We start from the raw sequence: 15,583 nt of genomic DNA, 5'->3' as shown, positions 1-15,583 counted from the left end.
GCAGTGGTGTAGCATTGTGTTAATGTATTAAAGCGGATAGCAGTGGTGTAGCGTTGTGTTAATGTATTAAAGGGGATGGCAGTGGTGTAGTGTTGTGTTAATGTATTAAAGGGGATGGCAGTAGTGTAGTGTTGTGTTAATGTATTAAAGGGGATGGCAGTGGTGTAGCGTTGTGTTAATGTATTAAAGGGAATGGCAGTGACCTTGTGTTGGATTAATATTTTAAAGGGAATGATCGAGGTGTTCTCTCTCTCTCTCTTTCAGGCAAAGCAGCGTGAAGCCTAGCGCCCCCTACTGCAGCCTGGCGGAGAAGCTGGTCATCTGGCTCACGACGGCAGGCACGTTACTCTCTCTTTCTCGCGGGAAACTTGGCACGGCTGAAACAGAACCCTGGAGGGCTCTCGACCCCGCGACGTATCCCCACACGGAGCCCGCGGCCACTCGTAACGCTCCGCTGAAACGGCGCTCCAATCACGGCGGGTTACCCGTCTGTGGTCCCGCCTACGTCCTGCCAGCAGGCACCTGATTCGCCCCGTTCCCTCATGAACGGGAACTCTTCCTCTGTCCAGATGCAGCGGCTGCTGATGTTTTTGTGCACAGTTGTGGTTACCGTGTAGTATGATCACAAACTGGCTTCCACAAAGAAACTGTTGTATAAGTCAACTATAAGTACAGTGAAGATGCTCCGCCATGAAGTCTGGTTAAAATCAAAGATTCTATAGACTCACCAGATGCTCAGCTCCTGCGATCCCACCATCCCCTCTCCTCCTTAAATACAGGTGTCTTTGGTGCTGTATTGAAGTACAGAGAGCCCATTGCTTGAATAATGTATTTGGTGAGGCTCCTTAAGGAACTATAGGAAGATGTTTAGACTTGTCACCGGGCTTTCAGTATTGCAGTGTGTGTGCAGAGCAGAGTATCTGGTGAATGTGGAAGATCTGTGTGGTAATTTAAACAGGAGCGTGTTCCTGCCTGTTTAGGATTCACGCTGAAGGACCTGGACTCCGTCCCCTTTGGCATAGCCCTCCCAATCCGTGACGCCATCTACCAGTGCCGTGAGCAGCCCTGCTCTGATTGGTCGGAAGATGTCTGCTTGCTGATTGGACGGCAGGACCTCACCAAGCAAGCACACAAGGTCACTCTGGCGAAAGGCAAATCGGTGAGTCTGATCGGATAGGCTTCTTCTTGACTCGTGTTCTGTTTACTGTTGGCCTGGGCCAAATATACCCAGCCAGGACATTACTGGGATTTTAAAGTAAAATGTGCGCAAAACTGTAAATATGCAAATGATATGATCTTTGTTCCTTTTCCGAACAATATAAACAATATGTACGGCTCATGGTTGCAGTTTAGCTCTGCTAAATTTACCTTTATCCTATTATATTCAAAGAAACCATGTAGGTAAGACACAAACCAAATGCTAATCTTAACAACCACAAAATAATAATCAAATTTACACTGGTTGCCTAGCAACAATAGGTGTAAATGTGGGGTTACCTGGAAACGTTGGGTGAAATTGTGGGGTTTCCTCGAAACTATCGGTACTGAAGAATGTGGAGTTTCCTAGTACCAGTGGGTGATGATGCCGGGTTACCAGAAAGTATGTGAAAATGCAAAGTTGCCTAGCAAGGACAGGTGAAAATGTGGGGTTGCCTGGCAAAGGTGGGTGAAAATGTGGGGTTGCCTGGCAAAGGCGGGTGAAAATGTGGGGTTGCCTAGCTACGGTGGGTGAAAATGTGGGGTTGCCTGGCTACGGTGGGTGAAAATGTGGGGTTGCCTGGCTACGGTGGGTGAAAATGTGGGGTTGCCTGGCAAAGGCGGGTGAAAATGTGCGGTTGCCTAGCTACGGTGGGTGAAAATGTGAGGTTGCCTGGCTCGGTGTGAAATGGGTCCTGGCTACAGGCGGGTGAAAATGTGTGGTTGCCTGGCTACGGCGGGTGAAAATGTGGGGTTGCCTGGCAACGGTGGGTGAAAATGTGGGGTTGCCTGGCAACGGTGGGTGAAAATGCAGGGTTGCCTGGCTACGGTGGGTGAAAATGCGGGGTTGCCTAGCAGTGATGGGTGAAAGTGAATCTTCTCGCCGGGCCCGGCGTGCTCTCTGGCGGTCAGACGGTGGGGGCGGGGCTGACCCTGGACGCCCCGGCAGCGTCGGAGGCGGCGGAGGAGGAGGAGGACGGCATGAACGACGTCAACCAGGAGGTGACCTCGCTGATCTGGAGCCAGGACCTGCGGGTGCAGGAGGCGCGGCGCCTCCTCCAGAGCTCCCGGCCCGTCCGCGTCAACGTGGTGCACCTCCCCGAGGTCAGCGACCACGAGTACATCGAGGAGAAGGAGAACAAGTGAGTGGGGCTGCCTGGGGGGCGGAGCCAGAGGGCACATTAACGCCAGATACGTAGTGCACTTTAAATTGAGGCCAGAGGCATAATGTGCTTTAAATTCAGAGATATAATGTGATTTAAATAGAGGCCAGAGGCATAATGTGCTTTAAATTCAGAGATATAGTGTGCTTTAAATTCAGAGATATAGTGTGCTTTAAATTCAGAGATATAATGTGCTTTAAATTCAGAGATATAGTGTGCTTTAAATTCAGAGATATAGTGTGCTTTAAATTCAGAGATACAGTGTGCTTTAAATTCAGAGATATAGTGTGCTCTAAATTCAGAGATACAGTGTGCTTTAAATTCAGAGATATAGTGTGCTTTAAATACAGAGATATAGTGTGCTTTAAATTCAGAGATACAGTGTGCTTTAAATTCAGAGATATAGTGTGCTTTAAATTCAGAGATATAATGTGCTTTACATTCAGAGATATAATGTGCTTTAAATTCAGAGATAGTGTGCTTTAAATTCAGAGATATTGTGTGCTTTAAATTCAGAGATATAGTGTGCTTTAAATACAGAGATATAGTGTGCTTTAAATTCAGATATAGTGTGCTTTAAATACAGAGATATAGTGTGCTTTAAATTCAGAGATATAGTGTGCTTTAAATACAGATATATAGTGTGCTTTAAATGGAGGCCAGAGGCGTAATGCGCTTTAAATACAGACCGGTTACACACTTTATATACTGGAGCGTAACCAGTTTTAAAAGCAGACGTTGTGGTCGGGGGCTAAGTGACTGAAGGGCTGAGTACTTCAGGGTACAAATGAAGTGAACGTCCTTTTGGTTAGCCGAGGCGTTAGGTAGCGGTAGCAGCCGTGCAAGAAATGAATGAAAGCGGATACCAAACCGCAGTTTTTGTCCCAGAGTAATCCGAGGGTGTGCAAAGACCAAAATTCAGAAACGATAAAGGCAGCAGAATGTTCCCGAAGAACCGGAGATGAAATGTAGAACGCTACACCTGGACGCGGGACTCAGCCGCCCACTTCCAACTGTTACTCGCTTGTTTCCGGGTTGCCCAAAATTAACTTAAAGAAAGCCGCATATTTTAACTAGTGAGAAAGAGGAGGGGTGTTGGATATGGACTCCCCCCCTCTGACACACACGTACACACACGTACACACACACTCTCATTCACACCTCAGATGGGTAACCCCCCCTCCGGTTCCTGCTCTGTCTCATCTCCAGGCTATGCTGGCCGAGCACTTTGAGGCTTCCTGTGTCTGCGAGCGGCTAAATGGTGAATTACGTGTCTGACACGCCGTTCCCCGGGCACTGGCCGGAGTCCGTGCACTTGACACCCGGGCAGCCTTTTTGCATGTTCAAACGCACTGGGGCTCGACGCGTTAAAATGGGAATCCGCGGGTGACGTTTTTTTTTTTTTTACGGTCGCGGCCATCGGTCTGCAGTTGTCATGGGAACTGCAGAGCGAATCAGAGACAGGGTGTGAATCTGTTTTCACGCACACGCAGGAGCCGGTGGTTCTGTGTGACAGCTACGCTGATGGATAATCTTAATCCCGTACGTGCTTTGAGGGAACGCTGCACGCCTCTTTTCAGATTGCTCATATTTAATACATGCACATGACCGTCATTTTGCCTCGCAGAACATGCTATGTATCATGTTTTCCCATTTGGATCGCGGTGACTTTTTTTGATGTCGTAATAATAATAGTAATAAAAAATGCACGTGCTTTCCAAATCGGTGATTGTTTTTTCCATCGTTTTTTTTTTTTTTTCATTGTTTCCTTGAGCCAATCGTTCATTGTGATGGAACGTCGTCAGGAAGCGATGAACGCCAGGGAATGTGTTCTAGATAATCACTTCCATGAGGCCTTCTCGTGGAGAAAGTCTTGAAATTCACCTAAAACTGATGTTGTTCATGGTGTGGGCATACTACCCGTGCTGTGTAGACCGCAGCCTGGGGCTGGCCTGCGCATTGAGGCCCGGTCCATCTATCCCCTGTCAGGCTGCTGCAGCCCGGCTACTCCCTGGCTTCTGAGGCCTGTTCTCTCTTCGTCTCGCATCAGGCTGCTGCAGCTCTGCCAGCGGACCATGGCCCTTCCTGTGGGAAGGGGACTGTTCACCCTCTTCTCTTACCACCCCGTCCCGACCGAGCCCCTCCCCGTCCCGAAGCTGAACCTGACCGGTACGTATCTCTCTCCGTCTCCCTCTTCTCTTCATCCACCCGTCCGTCAGTCTGCCTGTTTCTCCTCCCTCCCTCCCTCCCTCCCAGTGCCTGGCTGTTTGTTAAAAGGCGAGGTGGTTGCCCTCTGACCTGTTTACAGTAAAACCGAAAAAGGGGGCGGTGGGCGCCTCTTCCGACGCGAGCCGGAACGAGCTCTCGCTGCTGCATGGGCGGCGGCGGGTTCTCGGTCTGCGTGTTTGTGTCCAAGCCCCAGACAAACCGCCGCTGCTCCTCGCCCCCTCCCTGTTCTCGGTCGAGAATGCGATCGGCGAACGCGCGTTAAACAGCCGTTGAACTTCTCTCCCGGGGCGTGTTTTTTTAAAACCCAGAGAAAGGGGGTCAGCCGCCGGGCGCACGTCCCGCGCGTAACTGCCTGCCGGTAATCAGAGCTGTTATTTCTGCTCTCCGCTCTTTGTTACGTTCTGCAGCGGCGGCGGCGGTTGGGAGAGGAGGCTGGCGTCTGCTGTGCGTGTGACTTTACGGTTTTCCCTTTGGCTGGTAGAGCTTTTGTTCCTTTGATCAAAAAATACAAAAAGAAAATGGCGGCTCTTTTTGATGTCCGACCGCAAGGCTCAACACAGGCCCCCCCGACCGTCGTGAAGGCCAGTAAAAAATTTTCCCACGCGCATCCCAACCCAGACCCGCACCCTCCAGCCATTGTGGGCGCCCCACCCCACCCTGTGACCATCGCCCCCAGAGGAGAGAACCAGGAGGCGTCTGAACATTTCGCCAGCTCATTTGATGTGGGCTACATCTCTCCGGGCCCCGATTCCCGTCACGTCCTCCTTGTCCGAATTGGGGCCCACGTGACGCCCCGTACGGCTCAGTCCGGTGAGGAGGCTTGGAGCCGTAGGGTTTTATTTCAGACCAGCACTAAAGCAGCCCATCCAGAGATTCTTTAGTCAGGATCTCGGTGATTTGAGACGGGGGCTGGGCTGGAAGAACAGTCTTCTGCCGCGTAGACTCAACTTGCATGTGGCTGGACTGACCTGCTTTGAACTGGCCTGCTGTGTGTAACGTTGTGCATTGAACTGGTGAAGGATTAGACCCACCCTGCCTGTTATTTTTGTTGAGTCATGTTGTTTTTTGTTTTGTGGGAGGGATAACTGCTCAGAACGCTGTGTTCAGAGACGGTAGGAAATTACAGCATCTGCGTTTCCTGTACTCAAACCATCCAAACCACCACGCCATCGTTGATCTGACACTCTCCTCCCCACCCCCCCAGCTACTGTCACTCCAGTCCAGCCCCCCCAACCTCTCCAATCCAGCCCCTTCCACTCCAGTCAAGCCCCTCCCACTCCAGTCAAGCCCTTCCCACTCCAGTCAATCCCTTCCCACTCCAGTCAAGCCCTTCCCACTCCAGTCAAGCCCTTCCCACTCCAGTCAATCCCTTCCCACTCCAGTCAATCCCTTCCCACTCCAGTCAATCCCTTCTCACTCCAGTCAAGCACCTCCAACTCCTGTCAAACACCTCCCACCCCAGTCAAGTCCCTCTTACTCCAGTACAGTCCCCCAGCCCCCTAACCATTGTAGTCAATCCCTTCCCACTTTGCTCCTGTCCAGTCCCTCACACTCCAGCCTAGCTCCTCCCACTCCAGTCAAGCACTTCCCACCCCAGACAAGCCCCTCCTACTCCATTTGAGCCCCATCATCGTTGTGGCTGTGTTTTTGCAGGTCGGGCCCCGCCCAGGAACACCATGGTGGACCTGAACAGCGGGAACATCGACGTGCCGCCCAACATGACGGCCTGGTCAAGCTTCCACAACGGGGTGGCGGCGGGCCTGAAGATCGCCCCCGCCTCCCAGGTGGACTCGGCCTGGATCGCCTACAACAAGCCCAAGAGCACCGAGTTGGCCAATGAGTACGCGGGCTTCCTCATGGCCCTGGGCCTCAACGGTCACCTCACCAAGCTGGCTACGCTCAACATCCACGACTACCTCACCAAGGTGTGAACCCCCCCCCTCCCCCTCCCCCTACAGGCTGGAGGCCTGCATTACTTTAGCCGCGTTTCCACCGCAGGAACTATACCCCGGAACTAGGAACCTTTTGAGGAACTCAGTGCGTTTCCACCGCAGGAACTAGGGTCTAAATTTAGTTCTGGGGGCTTTGTTTTACCCCCCAAAACGTTCCTGCTCGGGGGGTAGTACTTTCCGAAAGTACAGGAACCTTTTGGGTGGAGCTTGCAACGCTGAACATTTCTGATTGGTCGAGTACTCGTAGCATTTGTGTTGTATTTATTTTCCGCCATTACCCGCTATGTTTGAAAATATGCAGCGGCAAACCAATTTATTTTCATAATAACTTCAAATCAAACTTGTATGTTATGCGGCGCAGTAGCCTACTTTTGGTTATAGCCTGTCAACGTCTTGGAATTATAACGTGTGCTCTTCTGTTCTTTTCTTGCTTTAGTATTCGTTTTATAAAATGCTAAGCATTCATTCTGGGACAGCATATTACGTAGGCTACCAAAACATTCAAACGGATTAATTCGGTTGCTGAATATTTTCTTCCGGATTTTCTTTGTTAGCCGTTGTAATTGACTCGAAACGTTTGATACAGTTATGTGAGGTATGCGGTAGTTCTGCATAATTAACATTGGTGATACAGTACAAGCAAACTGGAAATCACCTTCCGCACTTTTTATCCGGGTAAAATGACAGGTTAATTCTAGTAATCTTCCCTTTAGCTTTTTCAGACTGCCGTAATTTTACTCAATTTTACTGCCATTTTTCAATTCCACGAAAAGAACAGGAAGACTATGGACTCATTTATGGTGCATGGTTCGCATCTGGAGGGCACACTTCGCTGCTCGGCTAGCAGTAACTTCGAAGGAAAGCAAACGGTGGCTGTACCACTACTAATTTACATTTTCACGCAAGTCCGAGTTTTCGTTCTATTCTTGTCATTTTGCGATTAGCCTATATGGAATTGACGACGAGAAAGTAATAAAACAGCAAATTGTTTACAACGTGTGCATGTTTTCTGCTGTTAATGAATGTGTTTGAGAGGATATATGAAAATCAATAAATACAAAAGTAACCATATATAGTCATTGTTGGTAACCCGTTGTATATAAGTGGAATAAACCCCTCCGGGCTGTCCCGGTTATTAGAAAATAATGTAGGCTACTTCGGTGGTAGTATGGGGTTACAGAAGAAATCATATGACAGATGGACCGAAGACAACGTCAATGGGCTAATTTGCCTAATCTTCGCGGTACTTTAGACCCCGGTGGAAACGCAGACAACCATTGGCTGAAGGAACCTTTTAGTTCCTGGTAAAGTAGTTCATGGAACACATCAGCCTGGCTGAGTTTGACATCCCTGTCTTATCCACTGTGACAAAGTGGAGAACACCACTGTTACTATCAGCCGTATCTCAGAGAAAGCACAGTAAGAATGTTCATAGCCAGTAATACTGCAAAACAGCTGGTCAAACCAGCAGTGAATACGGTAGTTCCAAACCTGCTGCTCTGGACCTGCTTTGGAATCCGTTCAGCTTCAGTTCACTCTGTTCATGAAATGAACTCACTTCAGTTTTTATGAATTCACAGACGCCTGTAATTCTCGAATTGGAGGTTTCAGATGACTAATAGAACTTTGGTTTGTTTCATGAACCGACTGAATGGAATTAGAATTTTCCCACGGGCTGAGCAATGGGCGTGGCAGAAGTGGGCCACTTGGATACGCGTGATCGAAATAACAATATGTACTTTATGTTGTATCTACTGACAGCCACGGCATCAAATGAAACGCCAGTCACTGTTTATATTGCGCGCTCTTAAATCGTTATAGAACACGCAGTATTGCATTTGATAGATTTTAATTCTGTATTTGAATTGGGGTGCTGTCGGTTTGGTGAGCGGGTGGTTGCAGGAACTGTGGGCCCACTGCTCTGAAGGTCTGGAAATCGCGTAGGTTTAGGCACAGACGTCAGACTGGCAAGTAAGTAAACACAACAGGACTCTGGTTTTAAGAAGCCCTGCTGATAATCCCAATCCTTTGTGAAATGCTAAGAGTTATCTGAAACCTTAAAAACCTTTGTGCGCTGTTCCAGTTTTTGATCCTGGTTTTTAATATGTGATTATATGACTATCGATATTGGCGTCCCTGTGTGTTATATTAGCTGTCAGTGTACCAGTTCACTCAAAGGTCAGTGTGAGCTTCAGGTGAGCTCTGTTGTATTAGCTGGAGGATGTAGAGGCTGGCCAGTAGAGCTCAGTCTGTATTTTAAATAAAATGGCATTTTTATTAAATATAAAATGCAACCCCAGCTTGAGCACTTTGGGTCACCACCGCGTCCGTGAGGTTCATTCATGATGAAAGTGTCATTCATGTCACGCGTTTTTTTTTTTTTTTTTGAGCCGGTCTCGACCCGAAACCTTCCTTCCGCGTGAAATGGAGCGAAATTCGCACCTTGTGCCCCACTCTCGCCAGACCGAGTGTAAAAACGGGCTTGGTGTGAATTGGAGGGGGAGGTTGGGAGGTCCTGCTGCAGATTGTACACCCTATGCTGTTGATTTTGCTAAAAAAAACACACATATATATATATATATATAGAATGAACGAACGAGGCTCGTATCACGTTTATGCAGCTTTTTGCGTTTCGTTTTTTGTTTTTTTTTCTCGGTGCGCGTGTTTTTCCGTTTCTCGTTGCGCCTGCGGCGCCCGCCGCCGCGCGCGGCGTTTTTTGCAGAATTTCGCCCGCGGCCTCGCTCTCATCCTGTTATTTTTCTCGCATGAAAGCAGGGGAGGAAGCGCAGATGCGAGCGCGAGTTTCGCTTTGACATTTTCCATGTCCGTGACGCACGCTTAACCCTTTCATTTCCAGTCAGGCCCGTCTTTGATGTCCCCGCGCGGCCAGCGGCGGTACCTACCCGCGTCTCCGAGTCGGAAGGCGCGCAGGTGGGCGGAGGCTCGCCGCGGCTCACTTTCTCTTTTCAGACTTTCTCGAGCCTTCGGTGTCAATATTGCTTTTTTTTTTTTTTTCAAAAGGACAGTTCCCCCCCCCACCCCCACAGTCTCTTGAAAGCTCCTTCCTTACTGGCCCGCGAGGATGGATTCTGTAGTTTATCGCGTGCGATTTGCAAAAACTTGCACGGAACTTCCATTGGTTATGACTTTAGACCGTGGCAGGCATCATCTGTTGAGCAGCATGTTTTTGGCAGCGTATGTAGGTGTGAAAGGGTTAGTTCTCCTTTGCCCTTATGAATCAGAAGGGGCATTTCTAAACGTTCTCAGATGCAGAAGATTTGGCTAGCTCAGCGGACTCTGCAACAGCTGTGTGCCTGGGACACGGCACAGCTGAGAATTTTATTATAGGTAATGTAGGAGTTGACAAAAAAAAGCTGATTGCAGGCAGACATTGTAGGCTTGCCACGCGAAACTTAAGGTGGTGGTGTGGAGAGGGAGTGGGAGGCGCAGGCAAAGAGGGTCTAAGTTTATGAACTAAAGATGATGTAGTGAGGTGCACACTGGGAAAATAAGGCTTCAGCAAAAACTGGATCTTCTGCTATCCAAAAACTGGAGCTTCAGCTATGCAAAGTTTTTAAGTTGCACCTAGCAGAAGTGATTTTCGCGATTCCCCTTCAGTAGCCTTAAGGGGGGCGCTGCACCCACACATTGGGGTAGGGCCCCCACCAAAACCTTGACCTCGCCACCCCCAATGCATGTTCATTATGTGATTGCACATCATCTTTCATCTCTCTTGAATGAATGAATGAATTTATCTGACAATTTAAAAACAAGATTTAGTAAGACTACATAGCAGACAGTAATCCTTTAAAAATAGTCGAGGATAGAAACACAAGAAAGCCAGCTGGCTTATTTCTCTCTGTGGCTAAGTGAACTCCAAAAGTATTTGAACAGTGACACGTTGTTGTTGTTGATTTGGCATAGTATTCTGGAATTGCGGTAGACAGTGTGGTTAAAGTACAAACTGACAGGTTTAACTTGAGAGTGTTTTCATCAATATCGGATGGACAGTTCAGAAATTACTGCACGCTTCCTATGTAGTTCCACAATTTCAACCACCAAGAGTAGCTTTTAACTACCAGAACAGCTTCACAGCTGTTTCTAATTAGGCTGCCTGCATGTTAACCACACAGTCATCGTATCTTTTCAGTTCCAAAGTGCGAAAATACCGAGTTCAGACTACAAACATGAGTCACTGTCCAAATGCTTTTGGAGTTTGCCGTACCGTCACGGCATTTTGAGAAAATATTCTTCAGCCGGGGAACTGCCGAGTGCAGTCTGCTGGAGAGCTACAAAATGCTCGAATTGAGAAGTTCAAGAACAAAACTTAAAACCAGCGGAGCACGGTGGCTCTCCGGGGCCAGGTTTGAGGACCTGTGGTCTGTGATTAGGATGCTTTTCCTCCCTGATGACCTCCCCTTTCCCTCCCCCGCCCCCCTGCTCTCTCAGGGTCACGAGATGACCAGTATCGGGCTGCTCCTGGGCGTTTCGGCCGCCAAGCTGGGCACCATGGACATGTCGATCACGCGGCTGCTGAGCATCCACATCCCCGCCCTGCTCCCGCCCACGTCCACCGAGCTGGACGTGCCGCACAACGTGCAGGTGGCCGCCGTGGTGGGCATCGGCCTGGTGTACCAGGGCACCGGGCACCGGCACAACGCCGAGGTGCTCCTCGCTGAGATCGGTCAGTGCGCCACGCCGAGCCGCCGCAGCGCTGCGGTGGTGCTAACTCCCTGTGGAGGGCTGCAGGACGGCAGCTTACCGCTAGTTAAGAACACTCAGTTAAGAACATTCTAATCACGTAGTTGTGATCTCACACCCTAGACGGAACGTTCCAGTGCTGATGTAACAATCACCACTGGTAATTTGAAGTAATTGAGTTCTGGAACACTTATTGAGAAATAAAGCCAAAATGGCGGATCTCATAAATGATTGGGCTAATTAAATAATTATGAGCAGAATTGGGCATGAAATCCAGAAAAACGGTATGACCCTACTTGTCATATGAATCATTGCTGTTTTGAAATGTTGCAGTATTTTAAATATATTTGTTATGTTTGAATTTGGGCACATGTGGCCGTGTATTGCAGTATGTTGCGTTTGGGTAATGGTGCTCTGTTGTGGCTGCTGTTGGCTCAAGGTCGCCCCCCGGGTCCTGAGATGGAGTACTGCACCGATCGGGAGTCGTACTCGCTGGCGGCCGGGCTGGCGCTGGGCATGGTGTGCCTGGGGGTGAGTGTTCAGCGGGGAGCGCCTCTTTCTGCTTTCCCTCCCAAAAACAGGGAAAACGCCCTCCCCTGAGGTCCCAGTGTCCCTCTCTCTTGTGCCAGTGTGTCTGGGGGGGGGGTGTTCAGCAGAGAGCTTCTGCTTTCCCCCAAAAAAACAGGGGAAACGCCCTCCCCTGAGGTCCCAGTGTCCCTCTCTCTAGTGCCAGTCTGTATGGGGGGGGGGGGTGTTCAGCAGAGAGCTTCTGCTTTCCACCAAAAAAACAGGGGAAACGCCCTCCCCTGAGGTCCCAGTGTCCCTCTCTCTAGTGCCAGTCTGTATGGGGGGGGGTGTTCAGCAGAGAGCTTCTGCTTTCCCTCCCAAAAACAGGGAAAACGCCCTCCCGCCAGATCCCGAAGTCGCCGCCTCTTGCGTCGTTTCCGGGGGGTGGGGGGGGAGGGGCAGCGGCGAGCAAATATGGCGGCCCGCGTTCCTTCCTGTTCCTTTACTCTACGGGCTCCTTCACTCCCAGGGCTCTCGCTGGCCCCGCCTCCTCCGCCAGCCCGGTTCAAACGGGCGGCTCTATCGCCTCATCTCGCAGCGCTGGGGATGTGGGTTCCGCCTGGTTCGGTATCCAAATACGCCCCGGGGGCCCGAGCGCTCAAATAAACCAAACCGGCTGCAAGGGGACGGGCTCTTTGCAGAGGGAAATTTTAGGGTGGCTCTGCTCCCCTGATGAATGGCAGACGCGTCCTGTTTATTTGAATTACAGTGTGTTTGGATATAGGCCCAAGTCATGCATTGATGATCTTGCGGTTGAATACTTGCCAGACATGCTGACTTATCCCTACTGTATGTACTCAGTACTTCCATTTGAAGTGCAGCTGTACCATATTGCCCTTCGCTGCAAATATATGAAATTCTTAACTTGCCGTAAAAGTGAACTCAGTGTAAAGGATGGTTAAACACACACATCTTTCTCTCTCTATCTCTTCCATTTTGTGTTCTTACTGCCATGCCCTGCAGCATGGCAGTAACCTCATCGGCATGACCGACCTCAACGTCCCAGAGCAGCTGTACCAGTACATGGTGGGGGGTCACCGTCGCACCCACGTGGGCATCAACCGGGAGAAGCACAAGTCGCCCAGCTACCAGATAAAGGTGCCCGCCGCGGCCGCTGGCTGTCTCGCCTCTCCTCTCCTCTCCGGCAACCTGTCCTGCTATGAGGCTACCGCCATTCTGGATGATCCAACTCACCTCTATAACCAGAATTTAACCTGTGGATGCGTGGCAACCCTGTTGAAATCCCCCCCAAAGCGGATCTCTTTTTCATCCCTGAGGCAGTTGAAGCTGTACAGCTGAAATGGGTCAATCTTTACCTTCCTTGCACTAATTTTGCCAACTTTTGAAGAGCTCTGCCCGATTTGCACATGATCTGAATTTTGCCCTTTTGCACACAGACTAATTTCTTTCTTTATGCATAGCCTTCCCTTCCCTTAAGCTCTTCCCCGTCCTGTAATGTTGGTTCAGAGTTCATTTAAATGTTCTGTATGCTGGATCTTTAAAACTGTACACTGGTTGCCCTTTGGGGACAGTGAAGATTTACTGAACTGAACCAAGAAAAACAGGTTAAGGTGCCAGATCTTACAGCAGAACACCTTTCCCCGGAAGGCTGTTCTGCTCTAATTTTGGCTTTTTACAGAATGGTTTGGACATTCTTAATGAGCAATAGGTAATTGGTTGGAACAAAAACCAGTACGCAGACAGACCCTTTATGACCGCAGTTGTGCACCCCTGGAGTGTGTACTAATGTAGTATGTGCATAAATTGGTTTGAACAAGCGGTCAAGAGTGTGTTAGTGTGTGAGCATGGCTGTGTGTTCAGAAGCATCTGTGTGTAAGTTTGAAGGAGAACTTTATTGGACCAGGACAGATCTAATTGCATCAAAACATTCCCTTGTGTTCAGAGCTTCATCTGAAACGGCTGTTCATTTGTCGGATGACTATCAAAGCGAAATGGCCTCTTAAATTTTGTGTCCGTCTCTGTGTTCGTAACAGGAGGGTGACACCATAAATGTGGACGTCACCTGTCCTGGTGCGACTCTGGCTTTGGCCATGATCTACCTGAAAACCAACAACAGGTAGGAGTGCATTCTGGGATCTCTCTCTCTCTCCCTGGGTGGGGATTGAAAACATTTGTCACTTTCCTGTTTACACCGTGTGTAACCAGCAACTTTCGCTGGTGAGCCGTAACGTACCGCAAGAGGTTCAGTTCCGTGATTCAGTTCCTGTCTGTGTTTCCTACTGTTCCACTCATCAACATAAAGTCATGTGACATAACAGTGCCCGCCATTTTCCTGAGCACTAGGTACAATTCAGTCAGGAAAACGGCGGGCATTGTTGGGCTGAATGGCCTGTTCTCATCATTATGTTATGTTATGTTATCAAACCATTGCTAATCCTGTGTACAGAACTCTAGCAAACCCGACAACGGTATTTTCAATATTTATTTTATTCCTTCCTGTATCGGGATGTTTTGGGTGTATGAAGCTATTTTGGCCACCTAGGGCCATGTTTGCTTCTTGTCCCAGTTCAGTCCCGCTTCAGATTTTAATCTCCTTTTGCCTTTCCTGCCACACTCAAGCCTAGCTAGTTCCCATTGTCGGGACACTGCTTTTGTGCCCTTGAGCAAGGTAGTTGATCTGCATTTCTTCATTATTTATCCAGCTCTTACTGTATGTAAAAAAAAAAAATAAGAATCGAGACCTTCCAAATTTGGAGAAAAGGGGGCGGAATTCTTTTACATCTACAATTTCATGACAGCCTTAACTTGTTCCTGGCTGATAGTGGTTAGCCCAGGCTCAAGGATTCCCTCAGCTTCCCCCCCCCCGCTGAAATTTTGGCCCTGCCTCCATTAAAATCAATCCCTCCATCTGGCCGTCCGGTGACCCCGTGACCTCTGGGTGCAGCGCCTCGTAACGCCTCTGCTGCTCTCCCCCAGGTCTATCGCTGATTGGCTGCAGGCTCCGGACACCATGTTCCTATTGGACTTCATCAAACCCGAGTTCCTGCTGCTGAGGGTGAGTGGGGCGCTCGGCCCTCGGGCGGTTTGAGTGACGCACGTGCGGTGTTGCCTCCTGCCCTGTTAAGACCCTGCAGCTGTGACATCACACACAGGCGGCAGTGCAGTGGTCAGTGCAGTGGTCAGTGAACTGTGCTCACAGCTCTCGTTGGTTGCAGGTTCAATTCCCTGGTGCTTTCCTTCTCTCTCCCGCATTGACAGAGGAGTTTGTGTTGCGGCGAAGAGCCGGGGCACTGATTGGGCGACGGGAATGGGGTGAAAATGGCGGTGAGATTGTAGAAGCGGCTGAGGTGTGACGTGTGACGCACTCTTTTCCCCACAGACTCTGGCCCGCTGCCTCATCATGTGGGATGAGATCGTGCCCAACTCTGATTGGGTCAACAGCAACGTGCCTCAGGTGAGTGCGACCCAACGTCTGAGCTCCTTCTGAGCATCTGAGCTCCTTCTGAGCATCTGAGCTCCTTCTGAGCATCTGAGCTCCTTCTGACAGTGTGAGCTCCTTCTGACAGTGTCAGCTCCTTCTGGCCATCTGAGCTCCTTCTGACAGTGTGAGCTCCTTCTGACAGTGTGAGATCCTCCTGACCGTCTGAGCTCCTTCTGACAGTGTGAGCTCCTTCTGACAGTGTGAGCTCCTTCTGGCCGTCTGAGCTCCTTCTGACAGTGTGAGCTCCTTCTGACAATGTGAGCTCCTTCTGACAGTGTGAGCTCCTCCTGACCGTCTGAGCTCCTTCTGACAGTGTGAGCTCCTTCTGAGCA

At 49.7% G+C, this 15,583-nt stretch overlaps 1 protein-coding gene across 1 annotated transcript in view; it reads left to right on the top strand.

The window, feature by feature from the left end:
* Positions 1–15,583, top strand: part of anapc1 (anaphase promoting complex subunit 1) — a 55,391-nt gene that overhangs the window by 22,817 nt on the left and 16,991 nt on the right. Inside the window, exons 23-33 of the mRNA XM_064316964.1 lie at positions 265–338; positions 981–1,159; positions 2,110–2,339; positions 4,411–4,529; positions 6,243–6,514; positions 10,991–11,225; positions 11,682–11,773; positions 12,773–12,907; positions 13,804–13,886; positions 14,747–14,825; positions 15,150–15,224. Of these exons, the coding sequence (XP_064173034.1) occupies positions 265–338; positions 981–1,159; positions 2,110–2,339; positions 4,411–4,529; positions 6,243–6,514; positions 10,991–11,225; positions 11,682–11,773; positions 12,773–12,907; positions 13,804–13,886; positions 14,747–14,825; positions 15,150–15,224 (1,573 nt within the window). The remainder of the gene's footprint in view (positions 1–264; positions 339–980; positions 1,160–2,109; positions 2,340–4,410; positions 4,530–6,242; positions 6,515–10,990; positions 11,226–11,681; positions 11,774–12,772; positions 12,908–13,803; positions 13,887–14,746; positions 14,826–15,149; positions 15,225–15,583) is intronic.

Source organism: Anguilla rostrata, chromosome 18 (genome assembly GCF_018555375.3).
Source record: "Anguilla rostrata isolate EN2019 chromosome 18, ASM1855537v3, whole genome shotgun sequence".
NCBI classification, from domain to species: Eukaryota; Metazoa; Chordata; class Actinopteri; order Anguilliformes; family Anguillidae; genus Anguilla; species Anguilla rostrata.
This window is presented reverse-complemented; position numbering and strand designations above follow the sequence as displayed.